The 22,789-nt window shown below is 38.1% G+C and overlaps 1 protein-coding gene across 1 annotated transcript in view; it reads left to right on the top strand.

Moving 5' to 3' along the window:
• The window catches only part of PDSS2 (decaprenyl diphosphate synthase subunit 2), a 413,153-nt gene that overhangs the window by 342,154 nt on the left and 48,210 nt on the right, over positions 1 to 22,789 (top strand). The window contains exons 5-6 of the mRNA XM_007940832.2: positions 4,146 to 4,319; positions 5,177 to 5,308. Coding sequence (XP_007939023.1) covers positions 4,146 to 4,319; positions 5,177 to 5,308 — 306 coding nt within the window. The remainder of the gene's footprint in view (positions 1 to 4,145; positions 4,320 to 5,176; positions 5,309 to 22,789) is intronic.

The following is a 22,789-nucleotide window of genomic DNA, read 5'->3' on the forward strand; positions in this document are numbered from 1 at the left end:
CTGAGCTGTCTCCCTGTGCATAAGCAGCCCTTCTTTCTCCCATGATTGTTCTCTCCAAGGAGTGTATCTATTTGAGGAAAATGTTCAACTCATATGCATGTCTTTTGTTTGGTTGAAAACCACAGGTGTGGGTTCAATTCCAGACCCGAAGGGTAGCTAGGGGCCATAGTCTCAGTGGTTCCACCAGGCTCTATCAAACCAGCAAACCTGGTCCCCCCCTTGTTTTGCTCCAAATGATTTTGAGTTTTGTCCCACATTGTTCTCCTTCTCTATCAAGGATCTCCTGCATAGATCCCCTTACATGTGGATGACAGTGGTAGCCGGGCACCATCTAGTTCTTCTGGTCTCATAGTCTTATAGGCTGCCGTTTTAAAAATTATATTAATGCATTTGAGACCAAGAAGTGTAAAGTGTTATATTTGCTAGCTTTTTACTTTTTTAACAATTTTATTAAAGTATATTTTACATATAATAATGTTCACCAATTTCAAGTAAAATTCAGTGTTTGTAGTAACTTTAGCAAGCGATACAACTATCACCATAAATCAGTTTTAAAACATTTTCACATACCCACACCCAATAAGGTCTGTTATGCCCATTTACAGTTTTCATTACAAGCCCTAGGCAACTACTAATCTATAGTTTAAATAGTTCATATACATGGTCTCTTGTGTCACAATCAGGGAAAGTGGTTTCTTTCACTTAGCATTATGTCTTTGAAATTTATCTGTGCTGTAGCATGTGTGGATAGTTCCTACCTTTATATTGCTGAATGGTATCTCTGTATGACATTTGGGTTAAACTGTATCTGTGATATGACCTTATTTGGAAATAGACATTTTGTAGATGTAATTAGTTAAGTTAACATGAAATGGGCCCCAGCTCAACATCCTTAACTTAATCACATCTGCAAATTCCCTTTTGCCATGTAAGATAACACTCACAGGATTAAGCAGTAGGTATCTTTTCAGGCCATTATTTAGTCTACCAAGGGAGTTTAGCCATTTGGCTGTGGTATGCAAATACTTTATTGTCCGTTGTCTTCTAACATTGCTTATGTTTTTGTGGTTGTCTGTTTGTTTTCCTTTTGTTTTTGTCATTTGAAGTTTATTCTGCTAACTAGTGTGAAATACAGTTCAGACTATTTCCAGCTGGTTATTCAGTACCAGCTCCATTTGCTAGGAAGTCCAGCTCTTCCCTAAAATATACTAACATCAAGGGTATAGTTTCATTAATTTCTGGACTCTCTATTTGTTTCGTTGTCTGTCTGTTTGAAAAATACAAGTTGAGACTTGATCCTATGTTATAATATCTGGTAAGGTTAGACATCCCTCTGTCTCTCTGTCTGTCTGTCTCTCTCTCTCTCACACACACACACACACACACACTCTCTCTCTCTCTCTCTTACATTATTCCTCTTTCTCGTAGTGTTTTTGGCTATTCTTATTGTTTCCACATGAACTTTAGAATCAGCTTGCCTGGTTTTGAGTGGGAAAAAAAAAAAGGCATTGTGAGTGTTATTGGGCTGACTGTAGGAGGTTAGGTCTTACTATCTTCAAACATGAGTTGTCTTTTTATTCATTCAAGTTACTTATGTGTCCTTCAGTAGTGTTTTAACATTGCCTTAATATCAGTTTTCTACATTTCTAAGTTTATCCCCAGCTTTTTATTCTTTCTTTTTATATAGATAATGGAAGAAAAGTATCTATTTATAATATTTTCTGGTTGGTTTTATGTATGAAAGCTATAGATTAATAATACATTGATTATATTAATTGTAAGTTACATTAATTTTATACACTGCTACTTACTGAAATATCTTTTTGTTCACAGTAGTTTTTTTAGTTGAGTCCCTTGGTTTTTTCAATAAAAATGGTTATATTGTCTTCAAACAGTGATGAACTCTTTTGTCTATCTTTCTTTTGTCTCTTTCATTATTGGTAAATAACATTGGTGTTGTGGGCATCTTTGTCTTATTCCTGACTTTAGTGGGAAAGGCTCATGTGTTTCCCTAAAAAGTATTTGCTGGGTTTTGGGCTTACACACACATACAAACACACACACACAAACACACACACACAAGCACACATAGACAAACACTTATCATGTCAAACAAATACACATCTACTTCTATTTTGTTCAGGGCTTTTATTTTTTTTTTCCCATCAAGAATAAGTGTTGAATTTGGTCAAATGTCTCTTTAGTATATATGGAGAGATTATATGGTTTTTATCTAGGACTTATTAATATATTCATCTTTCACATTATTTTTAGATACATTCTCAGATTTTTTTAATTAAACATGTTATTATTTATGCCTGTTGCTTTGTAAAGTAGTTTTTCTTAAGCTCATACAACTTGCTTCTCCCATTCGGCTTTTTTGATGATTTAAAAAAAAAAAAAAGTTGTAGAAGTGACTTGATGACTCCATTGTGTGTGTCAGAGTGAGAGTGTGTGCTGTAGGGTTATCAGTGACAGGTGTTTTGGAAGTAAATTACCAGGCCTTTCTTCTGAGGTGCCTCTGAGTAGATTCAGATCTCCAGCGTTTCAGTTTTCAGTATTAACTATTTATGCCATCCAGGGGATTCCCTTTGATGGTTAGGCAACACTTTTACATATTTACAACTGTTACTAAAAGTGGGCTTTCTTTTGTCCAAATGCTTAATGAAATTAAACTGATTCTTTGGTCTGACTAGGGACTGAAGATTACCCTCATCATTGTAAAAGAGATGGGGTAAATCTGAGCTGACCTTTTATTTTCCCTGTTTTCTTATTTTTCATATTGTCCTCAAGGTAGAAGGAGAATTCCATTTTAAGGGGCAGGAAATAATGTGTTTTGGGGTTACCTAAACCACCAGCCACTCCTCAGAAGGAAGATGGGGCAATCTACTTCCATAATGATACTGCCTTGGAAACCCAAGGAGGGGTCGCTATGAGTCAGGTCCGACTCGACAGCACATAACAACAATGCAACAACAATCCTCTGGATGGGTTCTAGCTAATCTGAGGTTTCAGAAAAACACCATAAAATGAACACTGTTGTGTATGTTTGCTTCATCATTCTTGTCCTCAGAGAACCCACTATCTAAAGCAAAGCTGTCCAATAAGCTACTAGCTCCTATGGCTGTTGACCTAGTGTGGCTTGTCTCGTGCTCCAACACTAAATGTGGCCAGTGAGGTGCTGCAAGTGTCAAACACACACATTTTGGAAACTTAATAATCTTTATATTGATTATATGATGAAATGCTACTACTTTATATTAGGACAACTAACAGATTATTTTCATATGTCTAATGTGACTGCTAGAATATTTTTCATTGCATATGTGGCTTACATTATAATTCTATTGGACAGCAGTAGTCTAGAGGCAGGTAAGAATATACATACAGATTCTACAGTGATTCTGTAATTTGAAAAAATGAAATCAAATAAACTTACAGTTATATCCTCCTTTATCACCTCATTTCTTCATATGGGAATAAACCATAATGAATAATGTAATCTGATCATTCCGTTATCATGAGTTACCTCCTCTCTAATACTTATTTCTACTTAACTGATTATAAGAGAATCTAGTTCCTTCATTATTCCCTTGACATTTTCACATACGTTAAAGATTACAGGCTGCCTGTGTTTTAGAATAAGTATTCTAGAACTGATGTGAATACAGAAGGGAGTTTGGAGGTCCAAGTTTCTACTTCTTACCTTATTCTTTAGAATATATTTTTATAACGGCTTCCTAGCTTAAATATTACGGTGCTCTGGTGGTGCAGTGGTTAAAGTATTTGGCTGCTAACCAAAAGGTTGGCAGTTCGAACCACCAGCCACTCTGGGTGGAAGGTGAGGCAGTCTGCTTCTCTAAAGATTTTCAGCCTTAGAGACCCTATGGGGCAGTTTGCTCTCTCCTGTAGGGTTGCTATGAGTCTGAATTAACACAATGGCAGTAGTTTTTTTGGGGGGGAGCTCAAAAATTACAAGTTGCTTCAGCATTATTCTTTCTAGAGATGAGGTTCAGCTTCTTTTAGAACTGTCTTATGGCAATAGCTGAGTGTTTTGAATAGTTCATTTCTTAATTTTTTGTTCTTCAAAAACAGAATCAAATTACTCTAAAGCCCTTTTATCTTGGCTTTTGTTGCATTTTTAGGAAAATTATATCACAGATGATATTGGAATATCAACTTGGAAGGAGCAGACTTTTCTCTCCCATGGTGCTTTACTAGCAAAGAGCTGCCAAGCTGCAATGGAATTAGCAAAGCATGATGCTGAGGTTCAGGATATGGCATTTCAGTATGGGAAGCACATGGCCATGAGTCATAAGGTATTGCATCCTTTCTATTTTTTAGCACTTAAATAACTAAAATACATGAGAATACATGAGAAACCTTTTGCCATTTAATAAGCTGCTTTTATATCTCAAAAATGTTTATTTTGTGCTTAAAATCTGTCAGTCATAGGTGGTGATTGTTAATTAATATTTGATTGGTGAGTACTATGTAATTTTGATAGAAAACTACAGCTTATTTAAATCATATTGCAGTGTTTATCTTTTCTTACCACTTGAAATGGTTCTTGAGAAAACTCTTATAAGTTATTAAATAATATTTATTGTTGCCATTCACAGAATGGAAGAATATATATTTTTTTATTACATATTTCTTATAGGTACTTATGTAAAACAAAGTGTGGAAAGTTAATGAAATTTAGAAATACACTGAATAAAATTGAAAGCTTTAATTCTAGTAACAGATTCTTTTAAATGGGCATAATGAAATAGAAAATGACCCAAAATTAACTGTTACACTATTGCCTTTCTATATATAATTTTAAAATCTCATTGAATATATATTTCTGAAATGTTACTTAACTAATAAGAGGGATACACACACACACACAGTATCTCCAGATGAGGTTTTTGCATATTTTTTAAATCTTAGCTTAGACTGTTAGACTATTATATTTATTAAATCCTTATCTAAGTCCTTACTTTTAACTTTAAAGAATGTTAAAGTTTATTATAAATCATCTGAAATGTTCTTTTGCTTATTAAAGTATAACTAAACACTGCATTCCTTAAAGTTCATTTCTCGCTGCATTAACTAGTGTTTTTGAATATGACTAACACATACTAGTGTATATGCATTGCACTGATTTAACTCTTTTGACTGCCCCTTTTAGATAAATTCTGACCTCCAGCCTTTCGTTAAAGAAAAGACAAGTGACTCCATGGCTTTTAATCTAAATTCAGCTCCTGTGGTCTTACATCAAGAGTTTCTTGGAAGAGAATCGTGGATTAAACAGATCGGAGAGGTAAAATGACATTACTCCTCTTTTAAGGGACCACTAGTATTTTGTTTATTTTAGAAAATAATTCATATTTCATGATGATTTAAAGCTATACTCAGCCTTATAAGAGCATATACTTATAATAGGTAAAATTCTTCCTTTAAATTAAAATGTACATTTTTAAGAGGTTAAGCATTAGTTTAAAAGTTAGAAGCTGCGATACTGTATTTCCTTATTTTCTTATTATCTGAGTTCTTAAAATACTGCAACACAAGATTCGTGCCTGTGGTGAATGCTAATTAACTCAGATAATTTTTTTTTCTAAAAGCCTTTCAAAAATTGGGCTGTGGTAATTGCACCACCCTTTAACTGACGGCAATTTCCCATCTGTAGACTCTTGCACAAGCTGCAGAATTCCAGGAGCTCCGTCTGTCAACTCACTGGGTTATTTTAAAACAAACTTGGACCCTGAATGAGTTCTGAGGCATTATCAAAGCAAAAACTCTTGGTGAAGTGGGAGGGGGCAAGGGGCTTGAATGGGGCAAATTTCCCACATTTTGCACTGCTTTTTGTTTTTTGAAGGGGTGGAAGATGAGAAGGAACTTTTTTTTTTTCTTTTAATCCACCAATTCTGGGACAAGAAGTTCATGGCCTTTTACCTAAAGCCTTATGACGTTAATTTTGTTTCATAGTTCTAATTGATTAGGTTGATCTGAGGCTCTGGGCATAGGAAACCTTAAATCATAAGGCATAAATGAATATCTGCATTCTGAAAGATAAGATTTCTCCTCCCCAATCCTCTTCCCCTATTAGCTCCGAAATGCTGGCAGCTACCTTAAAAATCCCACATATTCATCACATAGAAAACTGTCAAACCTAGGAGAAGAAAAGATCTGCAGAAGTGAATGTCTGGGGCTCCCTCAATAAACATGCCATATCCCTGACCAGTCCTCCAACAGTAAGGCCTTCCAACTAACAAGCCTGCTCCAAAGTATCCAACTGCCTCATTCTAAAGTAGCACAGGTAATAGAGTGCCATTGGGAATTTGAAAAAAGCTACTAACATGAAAAAATGTGTAAAAAAATTGCTAAAAAGGAACTTGGAGAGTACAGATGTAATATAAGGAAATAAAGACGTGTTCAAAAGCACTATAATAAATAGATTCAGCAAGATGAGATATTGAATCCACAAAGTAAGAGCACATATGGTATAAAAAAGGGCAGTTGAAGGACAAGAAATCAGAATTATAAAATGTAAAAATGCATTAGGAGAAGTTTAACCAAAAATAAGTAGAAGAATGGAAGATAACAAACGATGAAATCTTCAAAAAGCTGAACAAAAGAACTATCAGAAAATAAGAGGACCACTTCAGAAGGCCTTATTACATTAAGAGTCCCAGAAAGAGAAAATGGAAAATGCAACTGAGACAATTAACAAAGAAATACAAAAAAGAAATTTCTGAGAACTGAAGGACCTGAGTTTCCCAATTAAAATGTTTCTCTAAATAGTGATTTTAAAAAGATCCACACCACATGCTACGCAATCAGGCTTGTCTAGGCAGGGGGTAGTGTGCCCATGACCATGTATAGGGTTGGTAGACAATGTTTCTACAAGCTGTAAGAACGTCCAGATGTAGACTTCCAGTAAGATGGAGGAATAGGCAGACAAGCAACATAGACCCTCTTCACCAAAGAAAAGAGAAACCAATTGACAGAGATACAGAAGATAATCCTGGAGCCCCGAGTTTCGAAAGGAAGTATACAGAAGTGGATTAGTCACTAACTAGTGGAAAAGCCGGAAAAAAAAAAACAGTGAGTACAGAGATGGTTGGAGCAGTGGACTGTCATCTACTCTGATGGGACCAACAGCCTGAATATTTCCAGTGGTGTTGGGACCTGAGAATTGACCTAAAGATCAGCCCTGGTCACCAACAGCTACAGGGATGACTGCACTGGTGGCCTATGACTAGGAAGGGAAACAACAAGGAGGGAGACAACATGAGTTGTAGACTTTCGGCTGTCCGGAGGGCACAGCCATTTTGATTGTTTACAGGCAGTAGCCATTTGTGATATTTAAAGTGACTGAAGGCAGAGTAATTTTGATGGTTTACAAGCGGTGGCCATTTTGGATATTTAAAGTGACCGAGGGCACAGCCATTTTGAATGTTTACAGGTGATGGCCATTTTGTATGTTAAAGTGACAGCATTCTCATTCAGATTCCAGGCACCTAGGAATAGGCTCCATTTGCCAAGGATGACAGGGACATATGGGAGGTTGACAACAAGAAAGCAGACAGATAAGTATATACGTGCTGTCAACTAGCAAATAGAGGAGCACAGCACAGTACCCTGCTTCCATAGATAACGTCCAAACAAAACAAACAAAATGAAAATTGTGGGCAAGTCACTCCAACATGCAATCACCAATTACATATAAACATAAAAATGTCACAATGCCTCAGAGACAACAGAGCATCACAGTCCACACAAAGAAGCAAGATAAAGCGGGAGAAACAAGAGACCAGGATACAAACCCAAAACACATCCCTGAGGAAGATGTGGAACTAACTGATAAGGAATTAAAAAAAAATTGTATTTAGGTACCTTCAAGGAATTGAGAGACAGATCAAGGAAAACACTGATGAAATTGGAGAAAACCCTCGAACAATTTTGAAACACAATACAAGAACAAAATGACAAAATAAATGAAAAATTAATATGATACAGAATCTACAGATAGAAATCCAGAAGATTAACACTAACTTTTCAGAAACAGATAACACATTGAATGGGCAAAGGAGTAGAATTGAATCAATGGAAGACAGAATTAGTGAGACTGAAGGCAAATACCTCAGTACTTCTTTGGGAAGAGATCAATCAAAAAAGAATCAAAACAAAATGAAGAAAGCCTAAGGTTCATGTGGGATACCATCAAAAGGAATAACCTACATGTAATCAGAATTCCAGAACAGGAAGAGACAGACAAAACCACAGAGAAAATTGTCTAAGATTTTTTAAAAGAGAATTTTCCTGGTATGATGAAAGATGAGAATATATCCATTCAGGAAGTCCAACAAACCTCAAACAGGACTGACCCCAAAAGAAAATCACCAAAACATATCATCATCAAACTCACCAAAACCAAAGACAAAGAAAGAATCCTGAAAGCAGCACAGGAAAAATGAAAAGTTACCTATAAGTGGCAACCAATAAGACTAAGCTGATTTCTCAGCAGAAACCATTCAAGTGAGAAGACAATGTCATTGTTGTTGTTGTTATGTGCCGTTGAGTCGGACCTGACTCATAGTGACTCCTCTTTGGGTTTCCGAGGCAGTATCACTATGGAAATAGATTGCCCAACCTTCCTTCCGAGGAGGAGTGGCTGGTGGGTTTGAACCACCAGCCTTCTGGTTAGCAGTCAAGTGCCTTAGGCACTATGCTACCAGAGCTCCTGAGAAGACAATGGAATGGTATATATAAAGTTCTGAAAGAAAAAATTTCCAACCAAGAATTATATACTCAGCAAAATTGTCCCTCAAATATGATGGTGAGATTAGGAGATTTCCAGATAAGCCGAAACTAAGGGAATTTGTTAAAACCAGACCAGTCTTTCAAGAGATGCTAAAGGGAGTCTTTTGGACAGACAACCAACAACAGCAAACAACAACTGACCCATTAACACACATGATGACATAGTCCAGAAACCAACCCAGTTATAGAAGTATCCAAAGTAAATAAGCTTACAAGATTGTAAACAGGGAACCAGAGACATCAGTTGACAAAGGAGAACAACTACTAACCAAAAAGAGGAAAAAAATTATGTATTTACAGAACTTCTAGATGGTAGGGAAGTCAAGACAACTACAAGATAGAAAGGACTGTTCTAACCTTGGGAAGATAATTATAAATTACAGGGAAACCTCAAAGAAAAATGATAAACCTTCACATCAAAGTAAAAAAGAGGACCAGCATAAATATTTAGCAAATACTAAAACAACGGCAACAAAGGAAGTGATAACATGATTCATAAACAAAACGAGCTCAACACAGAAAACTATATGGAACAAAGAAATCAACACCATGAAAAAGCACATAAATGACAGCAACAAATCCATATTTACATACATAATTGATAATTACATATCTGACAAGGGACTTACCTCTAAATTTATAGAAAACTCCAACACCTCGACAACAAAAAGATGAACAATCCAATTTAAAAATGGACAGAAGACATGAATAGATACTTGACCAAAGAAGATATTCAAGCAACCAGCAAATACATGAAGAAATGCTCACGATCATTAACCATAAGAGAGATGTAAATCAAAACAACAATGAGATACCATCTCATCCCAGCACTAATGGCTGAGTTCAACAAGACAGAAAATAACAAACACTGGCAAGGATGTGGAGAGATTGGGACTCTTATACACTGCTGATGGGACTGTCAAATGATACAACCACTGTGGAAAACAGTATGGTGATTCCTTAAAAAGCTGGAATTAGAAATACTATTTGACCCAGCAATCTCATTACTAGGTATATATCCTAAAGAAGTGAGAGCTGGGACAAGAACAGTATATGCACACCCATGTTCATTGCAGCACTATTTACAATAGCAAAAAGATGGAAACAGCCTACATGCCCATCAGCAGAAGAATGGATAACCAAACTATGGTACATACACACGATGGAATACTATGCAACACTAAAGAATAATGTAGATTCTGCAAAACATCGCATAACATGAATGAACTTGGAGGACATTATGCGGAGTGAAATAAGTCAATCACAGAAGGACAAATACAGTAGTAGTTCATTATTGTAAAAAGTCAAGGTTTATATATGGAAGGAAAATTTCTTTGTTGGTTACCAGGGATGGGAGGGGAGGGGAGAGAACACTGCAGGGGGAAAAAGAAAAAGCATTGACCCATGTCATTTTAGTTTTGTGTATTTCACTGTACATAAATTATATTTCAATAAAATGCATTAAAACAACAACAACAAAAAAAAAAGAATGTCCAGGTGTATAACAGAGCTGACAGGGAACAAGGTTGTGGTGACTTCTTGGCCGCAGCCAGCTATCCAGAGGGAGCAAGTAGTTGGACGTGTGGGCTCAGGACCATGGTTGCAGGGAACATCAAGCTCAATTGGTATAACATACTACACAAAAACATTGGTCTACATTCTACTTTGGTGAGCAGCGACTGGGGTCTTAAAAGCTTGCAAGCAGCCATCTAGATGCAATGATAGGTCTCTCTTCGTCCAGAGCAAAGAACAATGAAGAAAACCAAAGACACATGGAAACAATTAGTCCAAGGGACTGGCAGACCATGCAATCCTCAGCCTATGTGACCACGAGACTGGAAGAACCAGGCTACCACTGTCAACCAATCAAAAGGGGATTGGTACAGGAGATCCTGGATAGAGTGGGGGAACAATGTGGAATAAAACTTAAAATCATTGAAAAAAAAAAAGACCAGGTTTGGAAGTCTGATACAGCCTGGTGAAATCCCTGAGATTATGGCCCCTAGCTACCCTTCAGGTCTGAAAGTAAACTCAGTCCTGTGGCTTCCAGCCAAATAACAGACAGGCACGGGAGTGAACATTGACATCAGGTAGATACACTCCTTGGAACAATCAGTCATGGGATAACAGAAGGGCGGTATTTGCACAGGGAGACAGCTTGGGGGGCAGGAATGCATGGGAAGAGGGAAGGACACAAGGAAGAGGTAACTGCTGATAAGAAGTGGGGAGAGAACTGTTACATTGTGGGAATTGCAGCCAATATCATGAGACAAAATGTGTGTGAACTGCTATATGGGAATGCTCTGTAAACCTCCACCCAAATCACAATAAAAATTAAAAAAAAAAAAAAAGATTCACACCAAGTATCTTAGTTATCTAGTGCTGCTATAACAAAAATATTACAAGTGGATGATTTTATCAAACAAAATTATTTTCTCATAGTTTAAAAGGCTAGAAGTCTGAGCTCAGAGTACTGGCTCTAGAGAAGGCTTTCTCTCTCTATTGACTCTGAAGGAAAATCCTTGTCTCTTTGAGCTCTGTTCCTGGGACTTGACACCTCTTCATGGGCTTGACACCTCTCTCCCCCTGTCTCTGTTTCTCTCCCTTGCTTGTTTAATCTGCTGTTTTATATCTTAAAAGAGATTGACTCAAGGCACACTCTACACTAATCCTGTCTCATTAACATAACAAATAAACCCATTCCCAAATGGGATTATAACTACAGCCTTGTTGTTGCTACCTGCCATCCAGTGGGTTACAACTCATAGTGACCCTGTATTCAACAGAATGAAACACTGCCCAGGCCTGTGCCATCCTCACAATTGTTGTTACTGCTCGAGCCCATTGTTGCAGCCACTGTGTCTGTCCACCTTGTTGGGGTCTTCCTCTTTTTCGCTGACCCTCTCCTTTCCCAGTCATGATACCTTCTCCAGGAACTGGTCCCTCCTGATAATATGTCCAAACTACATGAGACAAAGCCTCACCATTCTCACTTCTAAGGAGCATTCTGGTTGTACTTCTTCCAAGACGGATTTGTTCATTCTTCTGGCAGTCCATGGTAGATTCAGTGTTACTAGCCAACATGATAATTCAGATTCATCAGTTCTTCTGTGATCTTCCTTATTCATTGTCCAGCTTTTGCATGCATATGAAGGGATTGAAAATACCATGACTTGAGTCAGGCACACGTTAGTCTTCAAAGTGACAGCTTTGTTCTTTAAAACTTTAAAGAGGTCTTTTGCAGTGGATTTGCCAATGACATAAGACATTTGATTTCTTGACCGCTGTTTCCTTGGGCATTGATTGTAGATCCATGTAAAATGAAATCCTTGACAACTTCAGTATTCTCTGTATTTATCATTATGTTACTTCTTGGTCCAGTTGTGAGGATTTTTGTTTCCTTTATGTTGAGGTGTAATCCAACCTGAAGGCTGTAGTCCTTGATCTACATCAGTAAGTGCTTCAAATCTTCTTCTCTTTCAGCAAGCAAGGTTGGGTCATCTGTATGTTGCAGGTTGTTAATGAGCGTTCCTCCAATCCTAATGCTGTATTCTTCATATAGTCTGGCTTCTCAGATTGTTTTGCTCAGCATACAGATTGAATAAATATGGTTACAACCCTGATGCATATCTTTCTCGATTTTAAGCTGTTCAGTATCCCCTTGTTCTGTTTGAACAACTGCTTCTTGGTCTGTGGGACAGCTTCCTCATGAGCACATTTAAGTGTTCTGGAATTCCCATTCTTTGCAATGCTTTCCATAATTTGTGTGATCCACATAGTCGAATGACCTTGTAGGCACAGATGTTAGGAATTACATATGTTGGGGGGACACAATTCAATCCATAACACCAAGTCATATCATTATCAAATTTTGGAATAATACAGATAAAGAAGAGATCCTGAATACTTCAAAAAAAAAAAAAAAAAAGAAGAACCTATGTACAAAGGATCAAGAATCAACATGGCTTCTGTGATAGTTGGAGCTGTGTGTCAACTTGGCTGGACCACAATTCTGTGTGGTTTGAGCTGTTGTGGTGTGGTTGTTCCCATGATAGGATCAGATGATTATGTTTTGTGCGGCCAATCTGTTGAAAAGGAGTTTCCTTAGGGGTGTGGCCTGCTTCCAGTATATCTGTGGACATCCTGGGAGAGGAGACATTCTTCTGTGGATCGGGATTCTGTTGTGCTGCCTACAACTGTCTGTGAATGAACAATCCACCATTCAGCATGGAGATCTTGGATTCGTCATTCGTTGGAGTCAACAGCCAGTGTACTGCCTGCCAGCCTTGAGCTCCTCAGCCCCTGCAGCTGCAAGAGTTGGGAAAAGCCTCCTGCTTGACATGGAAAAGTCTCCAGCTTGACATTTGATCCAGGAACTTTGGACTTGCCAGCTTCTATAAGTGTGTGAGCCATTTTCCTAAGATAAATTTCTCTCTCTCTATATATATATATAAGCTTCACTGGTTTTGTTTCTCTAGAGAACCCAGTCTAACACAGCTTTTAGTAGGAACATTAAAGCTTCAAGACAATGGAATAATACCTTCAAAATTCTGAGAGAAAGTTATTCCAAACATAGAATTTTATGCCAGCCATACTGTCATTAGGTGTGATATTGAATTACAACAGTTTAAACAGACATACAATATTTTTGGGAGCTCTAGTAGCGTAGTGCCAGAGGCACTTGACTGCTAACCAGAAGGCTGGTGGTTCAAACCCACCAGCCACTCCTCGGAAGGAAGATGGGGCAATCTACTTCCGCAGTGCTACTGCCTCAGAAACCCAAGGAGGGGGTCACTGTGAGTCGGGTCTGACGCGACAGCACATAACAACAACAACAATATTTTTAAAAACTTACTTCCCAGGTACCTTTTTTTTCAGGGAGTGGGTGATGTATTCCATCAAGGGTAGGGAGTAATTGCGAAGGAAAAAGTTATGGAATCTAGGAACTAGAGGATCAGACATAGGTATGGAGTGATGGAATTCCTAGGACAATTCTCTTTCCTAGGAAGAGAAGAATAACAAACAACAACAGTAATGGCATGTACTATGTGCCAAACACTGTTCTAATGAGAAATTTGACCCTGCAGGGCAACTGATCTGGACTCTTGAAAATTGCCAATATTCAGATACACTCCTTGGAGAGATCAATTATGGGATGATAGAAGGGCTGTGTATGCACAGGGAGACACCCAGGGGTGGAAGTGCATGGGAGGGAAGGACACAGGGAAAATTAGTTATGGGGAGGAAGTGAGAACGGAGTTGTTGCATTGTGGGAAATTGCAGTCAATGTCATGAGACAAAGTGTATGTGAGCTGCTGTATGGAAAGTGAATTTGCTCTGTAAACTTTCACTCAAATCACAATTGTTGTTGTTACTTGCCATCAAGTCGGACCCGACTTATAGCGACCCCTCCTTGGGTTTCCAAGGCAGTATCACTACGGAAGTAGATTTCCCAACCTTCCTTCTGAGGAGTGGCTGGTGGGTTTGAACCATCAGCCTTCTGGTTAGCAGTCAAGTGCCTTAGCCACTACACTACCAGAGCTCCTCAAATCACAATAAAAATTAAAAAAAAAAAAGAAAACGCTAATACTCCGTAATGACCCAGCAATTCCATTCACAGTTGTATGCTCAAAAGACTTGACAGCACTGATCCAAACAGATACACGTATACCAGTGTTCATTACAGCACTATTCCCAATAGCCAAAAGAGAAGCAACCTAAATGTCTATCAAGGAATAAATGGATAAACAAAATGTGATATATACATACAATGGAATACTACTCAGCTACAAAGAAGAATGATGTCTTGATCCATGCTATGACATGGATGAGCCTTGAAAACATTATGCTTAGTGAAATAAGTCAATCACAAGAAAGACAATTATTGTATGATCTCACTAATTTGAAATAATAAGAATAGGCAAGTGTATAGAGACCAAAGTTTATTTATTAGTGGTTAACAGGAGCTCTGGTGGCATAGTGCCTAAGGCATTTGACTACTAACCAGAAGGCTGGCAGTTCAAACCCACCAGCTACTCCTTGGAAGGAAGACTGGGCAATCTACTTCCATAGTGATACTGCCTCAGAAACCCGGGGAGGGCTCACTATGAGTCAGAATCGACTGAACAGCAGAGAGTTTGGTTTCTGGTTTGGATCAGGGGCAGGAGGTACAGGGAAAGAGGAGTCATTGTTTAGGCAGCAGTGAGTTTCTGTTTATGGTGATGAGATACTGGGCAACAACTGTGGGTGGTAGTGGCACAACATGATTAATGTAATCGGCATCACTCTATTATACACCTGAGAAATGTTGTATTGGCAATTGTATTACATATTTTTACAATAAAAAATAAATTTAAAAAAATTGTCAGTATTATGAAAGAAAAAAAAGGTGGTGGGGAAACTGTTGTAGCTTCCAAAACCAAACTCACTGCCATTGAGTCGATTCCAACTCACAGTGACCCCATTGGGTTTCCAAGGTTGTAAATCTTTACAGAAGCAGACTGCCTCATCATTCTTCTGCAGAGAGGCTGGTGTTTTCGAACCACCAGCCTTTGGGTTAGCACCCAAATACCTTAACCACTACATCACCAGAGTTCCTTTGTTGTAGATTAGATGATGTTAAAAGCTGTGACACCAAAGGCAATGTATAATTTTTAATTGGATCTTGGATTGGGGGGAGCTTTGAAATTGTGAATATGGGTTGTGTCTTAAATAACATAGTAAACTTACTGTGTGTGATGATGATTTTGTAGCTATGTAGGAGAGTATCATTGTTCTTAGGAGATAAATGTTGAAGTATTTAGAGATAAGGCATCATGATATTTACTTTCTTACAAATAGTCAGCAAATAGTTATCTAGAGAGAGGTAGTAAAATGTTAGCAATTGGTGAATGTAGGTGGAGGGCAAATAGGTGTTCATTGTATTCTTAAAACTTTTTTGTAGGTTTAAAATTATCCACCCAAAAAAAAAAAAAAAAAAAAAGTGGAGAAAGGCAGTTTTCCTTGAAGAGTTAGAAAGCAAATCTTCTTTAAAGTTTACTGTGATTTCACAATAGAACTGGTAAGTTTGGGAAGAATAACATGATAAGTGCAGATGATCAGTCTCTAGCAATTTCTGGGCTCTCTGCTGTGGAATATTAGTTTTCTGCTTTTAGGAAAAGGTTTCCCCATATCCAGCTTTCAAGTCCAGATAACAGTAGTTGGAAATTAGAAACAGTTCATTTATGTTATCCAATCCTTCTTTGTTACCTGACTTATAAAAAACCATTTGTTTCTTAAAGTAAAAAGCCACATTGTATATCCATTACTTACCAACAGGGAATCTATCTGCCTTTGGTCTGCAGAGACTGGTATATAAACCTTTGGAATTAATCCCTTTATGCTTCTTCTCAATTAGAGGGCTGGCTGATTTGCTTTTGTACAGAATATTATTTTACAGTACTCACTGTAGCTATTTGAGGAGGCCTACCGTATCATGAGTCCTGGCACACTATCTTGTCTATTTTCACTATTTATTATTGCTTTTTTTTTTTTTTTTTTAAGATAAAATTGGGTTCAAACCACACATTAACTGCTAAAGACTGGAAAAAATTACTTTCCTTCCTCATGACCTGGATTGACAAGAAGCACACCTACAGGAGACAAAGAGATGAGTGAATCCCTTTTAAAGTTCCTAGTAATGAAGCCCTTGGGGAATTGCTATGTATGGTAGAATTTACAGTGGCTTCTGGAGATGAACAGTGTACCTAGAAGAGGCTCAGGATTGCCAGTTGTTGAAATACCCTCTAGTTTACATTTATTTTATATCCAACTATTTTAGGCCCCAGTGAGAAAGCTATTTTAATAATATCTTGCTCTGTTCAAAATGTACATGATATAGAGCAGATGTCAGAAAAAGAGAAGAGTTACTTCACTTCATTCTCCTTGAGACTTCAGGAGTTTATATAGTTCTTTTTTTTTTTTTTTTCAGCCTTTGAAGTACGTACTAGCATCAGTTATGTACTGGCTCTAGAATCAGAAGTGATTCAAATGGACTTTATGATTTTCCTGAAAAGGGCAGTATGTAACCATCACATGTAAAAAGAAAGCACTCATCCATCCATTTGTACAACAAATATTATCGACCATCAGCTACATACTGTACACTAATCTAGTTAATCATAACAGGGGATATGATTGTGAACAAAAGAGAAAAGTCCTTGGCTCTCATAAAGCATACATGCTAGAGGAGGATTGCACATGAAGACTGTCTAAATGTTGTGCCAACACTTAAAATGTAAGTTCCATGATCTGCATAAATGGAAGAACATACCATGCTCATGGATAAGAAGACTGAACATTGTGAAAATGTCAGTACTACCAGAGCAGTCTATACATTCAATGCAATCCCAATCCAGATCCCATCAACATTCTTTAGGGATATGGAAAAAAAATCACTAATTTTATATGGAAAGGAAAGAGACTTTGGATAAGCAAAGCACCCCTGAAGAAGAACAAAATAGGAGGTCTCACACTGCGAGATCTCAAAGCCTACAATATAGCCACAGTAGTAAAAAACAGCCTGGTATTGGTACAATAACAGACACATAGACCAGTGGAATAGAATTGAGAACCCAGAAATACATCCATTGACCTATGATCAGCTGATTTTTGACAAAGGGCTGAAATCCATTAAATGGGGAAGAGCTTGTCTCTTTAACAAATGGTGCTGGCAAAACTGGATATCCATTTGCAGAAAGTGAAATAAGATCTGTACATCACACATACACAAAAACTAACTCCAGATGGAGCAAAGACTTAAACGTGAAACCTAAAACTATAAACTTCCTCACAGAAAAAATAGGGGCAAATTTAGGGGCCCAGGGAGCTCTAGTGGTGTAGTATGTAAGGCATTTGACTGCTAACCAGAAGGCTGGAGGTTCAAACCCACCAGCCACTCAGAAGGAAGACTGGGGAATCTAATTCTGTAGAGGTACCATCTCAGAAACCCAAGAAGGGGTCACTATGAGTTGAAAATGACTCAATGGTAATATATGGCATAAATAGACTATCAGTCATAACCCAAAATGCACAAACAGTAGAAGATAAACTAGATGAATGGGACTTTCTAAAAATTAAATTTCTATGTGCTTCAAAAGACTACTCTGAAAGAGTAAAAGGAGAACCTACAGGTTGGGAAAAAATATTCAGCAACAACATATCTAACAAGGGACTTACCTCTAAAATTGATAAACTCTACCCCTCAACAACAAAAAGACAAACAATCCAATTTAAAAATGGACAGAAGACACTTCACTAAAGAGAATATCCAGGTGACTAATAAACACATAAAGAAGTCTTCATGATCATTGGTCATTGGAGAGATGCAAATCAAAACAACAATGAGATACTATCTTGCCCTAGCACTAATAGCAAAGTGCAACAAAACAGAAAATAACAAATGCTGGTGAGGATGTGGAGAGAATGGGACTCTCATACACTGCTGGTGGGACTGTCAAATGATACAACAACTGTGGCACGCAGTATGGCGATTCCTTAAAAAGTTGCAATTAGAAATATAATTTGATCCAGCTATCCCATTACTAGGTATATATCCTAAAGAAGTGAGAGTCAGGACAAGAACAGATATATGCGCACCCATGTTCATCGCAGCACTATTTACAATAGCAAAAAACAACCTAGGTGCCCGTCAACAGAAGAATGGATAACCAAACTATGGTACATACACACAATAGAATACTGTGGTAGATCAGTTGGTGTGTCAACTTGGCTGGGCCTGGTTGAGTGGCTGGGCAGCTGAATGTAGTATTCCCCATGATGACTGGTAATCAACTCCATGGTGCAATCTACTGTGAGCAGCTGAGTAACTGCCTTAGGGAATATGGTCTGCTTCCTGAATATAAGCAGAAGCCCTGAGGAATGGTCTCTAGCTTGTGGCATGCTTGGACCCTGCATGTAGCCATGTCGTTGCTCAGCAACCTGCCATGCTCTGCTGACCTTGGGACTTGCAATGGACTTAAGTTAATGGCCTGCTGTGTGGTTTGGTAACATCGGGACTATGCCATTTTATTTTCAACCTTGGGCTTGGCAGCCTCAGCAGCCAGCAGCTGTCTGCGTGAAGAAATGCCTCTAGCTCCAGTGGGCCGGCAGCAGGAGGCAGAGCTGGACTCCAAGGTTGAAGGGCTTTCACCCAGCCCCTAGAGCCTGGCACTTTGAACTTGGACTTAAAGCCTCCGAACTGTAAGAGAATAAACTCCTGTTTGTTAAGGCCATCCCATTTGTGATATATTCTTGTCAGAGCGGCACTAGGTAACCAGAACAAATACTATGCAACACTAAAGTATAATGTAGAGTCTGCAAAACACCACATAATGTGGGTGAACTTGGAGGACATTATGCTGAGTAAAATAAGTCAATCACAGAAGGACAAATACAGTATCAGTTCATTATTATAAAAAGTTAAGGAAAGGTTTCTATATGGAATGAAACTTTCTTTGTAGGTTACCAGTGAGGGATGGGAGGGGCAGGAGAGGGAACACTACTAGATAGGTAGAGATGACTATTAATTTGGGTGAAGGGAAGGGCAATGTACTAAATGTGAGTGATCAACACAGTGGCATTGAGGAAGAGGAAGACAGAGAGAGGTGCTTGATGAACCCTTTTGCATATACAGTACTGCATTGTCAGTGATGGCAGACATTGATCTATGGGTGGATAGGTGGGTGGACAGGCGGAATGATCAAGTACGTCTAGGGAGGGGGTAGTGTGCCCATGACCATGTATAGAGTTGGCAGATGATGTTTCTACAAGTGTATTTGTATGTGCTGTAAGAATGTCTAGCTGACAAGGAACAAGGTTGTGTAGAGTTGACAAGGGACAAGGTTGTGGTGACTTCTTGGCCACAGCCAGCTACCCAAAGGGGGCGAGTAGTTGGATTTGTGGGCTCGGGACCATGGTTGCAGGGGACATCAAGCTCAATATGCATACTACACAAAAACATTGTTCCATATCCTACTTTGGTGAGTAGCAACTGGGATCTTAAAAGCTCGCAAGCACCATCTGGATGCAGCGATGGGTCTCTTCTTGTCTGGAGCAAAGAAGAATGAAGAAAACCAAAGATGCATGGAAACAATTAGTTCAAGGGACTGGTAGACATGCGATCCTCAGCCTATATGACCATGAGAGCAGAAGAACTAGATGGTCCCCAGCTACCACTGTCAACCACTCACGGGGGATCGGTACAGGAGATTCATGGATAGAGTGGGAGAACAATGTAGAACAAAACTCAAAATCATTAAAAAAAAAAAGCATTTGCTGGTCTGAGTCTGATAGAGCCTGGTGAAACCCCTGAGACTGTGGCCCCTAACTACCCTTCAAGTCTGGAATTGAACTTTCTCCTGTGGCTCCCAGCCAAATAATAGACTGGTATATGGGCTGAACATTTACATCAGGTAGATACACTACTTGGAGCAGTTGATCATGGGAGAACAGAAGGGCAGCGTATGCACAGGGAGACAGCTTGGGTCAGTGGTGCATAGGAGGGAAGGACACAGGGAAGAGGTAACTATGGGGGGGATGTTGGAAGAGAGCTGTTACATTGTGCGGAATTGCAGTCTATGTCATGAAACAAAATGTGTATGAACTGCTGTATGGAAAATGAAGTTGCTCTATAAACTTTCACACAAATCACAATAAAAATTATACACACACACACACACATACATGGGCTCCATGAGGGAAAGAGTTTTATCTGTTCTGTTTGTGGCTCTGTCTCTAGTCCCTAAGCAGTGTCTGACACATAGTAGGTGCTCAGTGGATATTTGTTGAATGAAAGAGCAACCATCAGCTGAAATAAAAACTGTGAACTCTCCCAAATTAACTGTTTTATAGTAAGAATGAGTATTGTTTAATGAGAAATATCTCTATCTATGTAAAGGACCAAATGATCATTTGCACTCTTCTCTAGTTTGTTATTTTTCTATAAGCTCTAAAACAGTTTTGTTTTGTTTTTTAATTGTATATCTGTATGTCTCTTTTCAGGTGGGATATGTAGATTTTAACTCACATATCAACTGGAAATAGAGTTGCTAGAACCTTGAGAAATATCTAGGTTCATTATACATTTATCTATTTCATAGTTTTACTTGAATGGTGATAAAATGAATATAATAAAAGTTTATTTACCATATTTGTTTTCTAAAATAAATGATGCATTTATGTACAAGCTAAAACAGTCATGAGTGAAATGGTTTCACAGAACTGGAATGATAAAATGGACATTTAGGTGAGCTGCATGTCAGTCTTTGAGTCTATTCAGGTTGTAATGCTTATGGTGATTGTGCCCTCATTTTATGTAGGGGTCTGCTCTCTCTGCTTTCAAAACATTTTAAAGCTGATCTTGAGCAGATACATGGTGTTTCCCTGCTCTCACCCCAGCAAAGTTTCTCTCTACTGAATTAAATAACGGTGGTCAAGCTAAGAATATAAATTAAAATGAGATCGTTTTAAGTTTGAAAATAGCTTGTGATTGATTGAGCACAAATTCTTCAAAGTAATAGAATTCTCTAAGATGATTAGTCTATAAGCAAAGTACATGATGGGAAAAGTGGTTTTACAACATGGATGAACTTTAAAAAATACTGTGGTAAGTGAAATCAGCCAGACACGAATAAATATTTCATGATTCCACTTATGTGGAATCAGATTCATAGAGACAGAAAGTAGATTAGAGGGGAGAGGAGAAGGAAGAGTTATTGCGTAAGAATACAGAGTTTCTGTTTGAGGTGATAGAAAGTTTTGGAAATAGGTGGTGGTGATGGTTGGATAACAATGTGAATGTAATTAATGTCACTGAATTTGGTATACTTAAAAATGGTTAAAGTGGCAAATTTAATGTAATGTGTATTATACCATAATAAAATATTTTTTAAATTTGTAATAGAAAATGCAATGATGCTTTTTGGGTGTTCTTATCTGCGAGCAACTTTGAATTCACTTTTCTTACTGAAGAAACTGCTGCTGAATTTTTTTTTTAAAAAGTCAAGCTGGGAAATGGCTCAGTACCTCTAAAAGGAAAGGTCCACTTTCTGTCGTATATTATTTAGTTTTTCCCCAGCTTACCTTGCAATCTCAAGATACAGAAGCTCCTCCACTTCCTAACTTTCAGCAAATGCTTTCAGCATATCTTTTGATAAACACTGAAAGATGAGAATGTTGAAAGAGAGAATGAAGAGAGGGTGGTTAGAACAGAAACGAAATTAAAAGTGGTGAGGAAGTGGCTTCTGTTGATGGAGTAAGTTTTTGGACAGTAGAAACAATTCTGTAAGACCCCCAGTAGGTACAATGTTTGAAAAGTGCTGAGTAATCCATGGCAAACAAGAGATAAGGAAAAGGATGGACAAATTGAAGAAGTGGAAAGGTCGTTATGACAGCATCAGCATCAGTGTGAGACACCTGTTAACTTAAAATGAACTCAAGAGAAAGCTGTGAGTTTGAGAATTTAAAGGCTAAGTCAGTTGTGATATTGCTGCTATTGACATTTTGGTCACAAGCCATGAATTATTTACAGGATCAGGGCCAGTTAATAGTTGCACGATATCCAAAGGAGTAACTAGGTTATGAATGCACTTTACAGATGTGTTCAGGAGTTCCCTACCACTTCTGCAGAAGTTATGAGGGAGCTGAGGTGTTAGATTTTCAGTGTAGATAAAGCTCTATTTTGGGAAAAGGTTATGATAAACAAACAATATAAGACATCTAAGCAGAAGGTAGCATAAGCCTGGGTTTAAATTTTCTTGAATAACCCACCCATATTCTCAGTGGTACAATGCATCTCAGAACTCCTCTCAGTTCACTGAAAATTCTGTTGTTGTTATGTGCCGTCAAGTCGAAAATTCTAGGCCCTGAAAAACTTTGACAAGTGGAATGAAGACGCCAAGTTCTTGTTCTATAGTACATTGGTTGTGGAAGCTTTTTC

The sequence above is a fragment of the Orycteropus afer genome, unplaced genomic scaffold (assembly GCF_000298275.1).
Source record: "Orycteropus afer afer isolate SDZICR_OR568_19922 unplaced genomic scaffold, OryAfe1.0 scaffold00072, whole genome shotgun sequence".
Lineage (NCBI taxonomy): Eukaryota > Metazoa > Chordata > Mammalia > Tubulidentata > Orycteropodidae > Orycteropus > Orycteropus afer.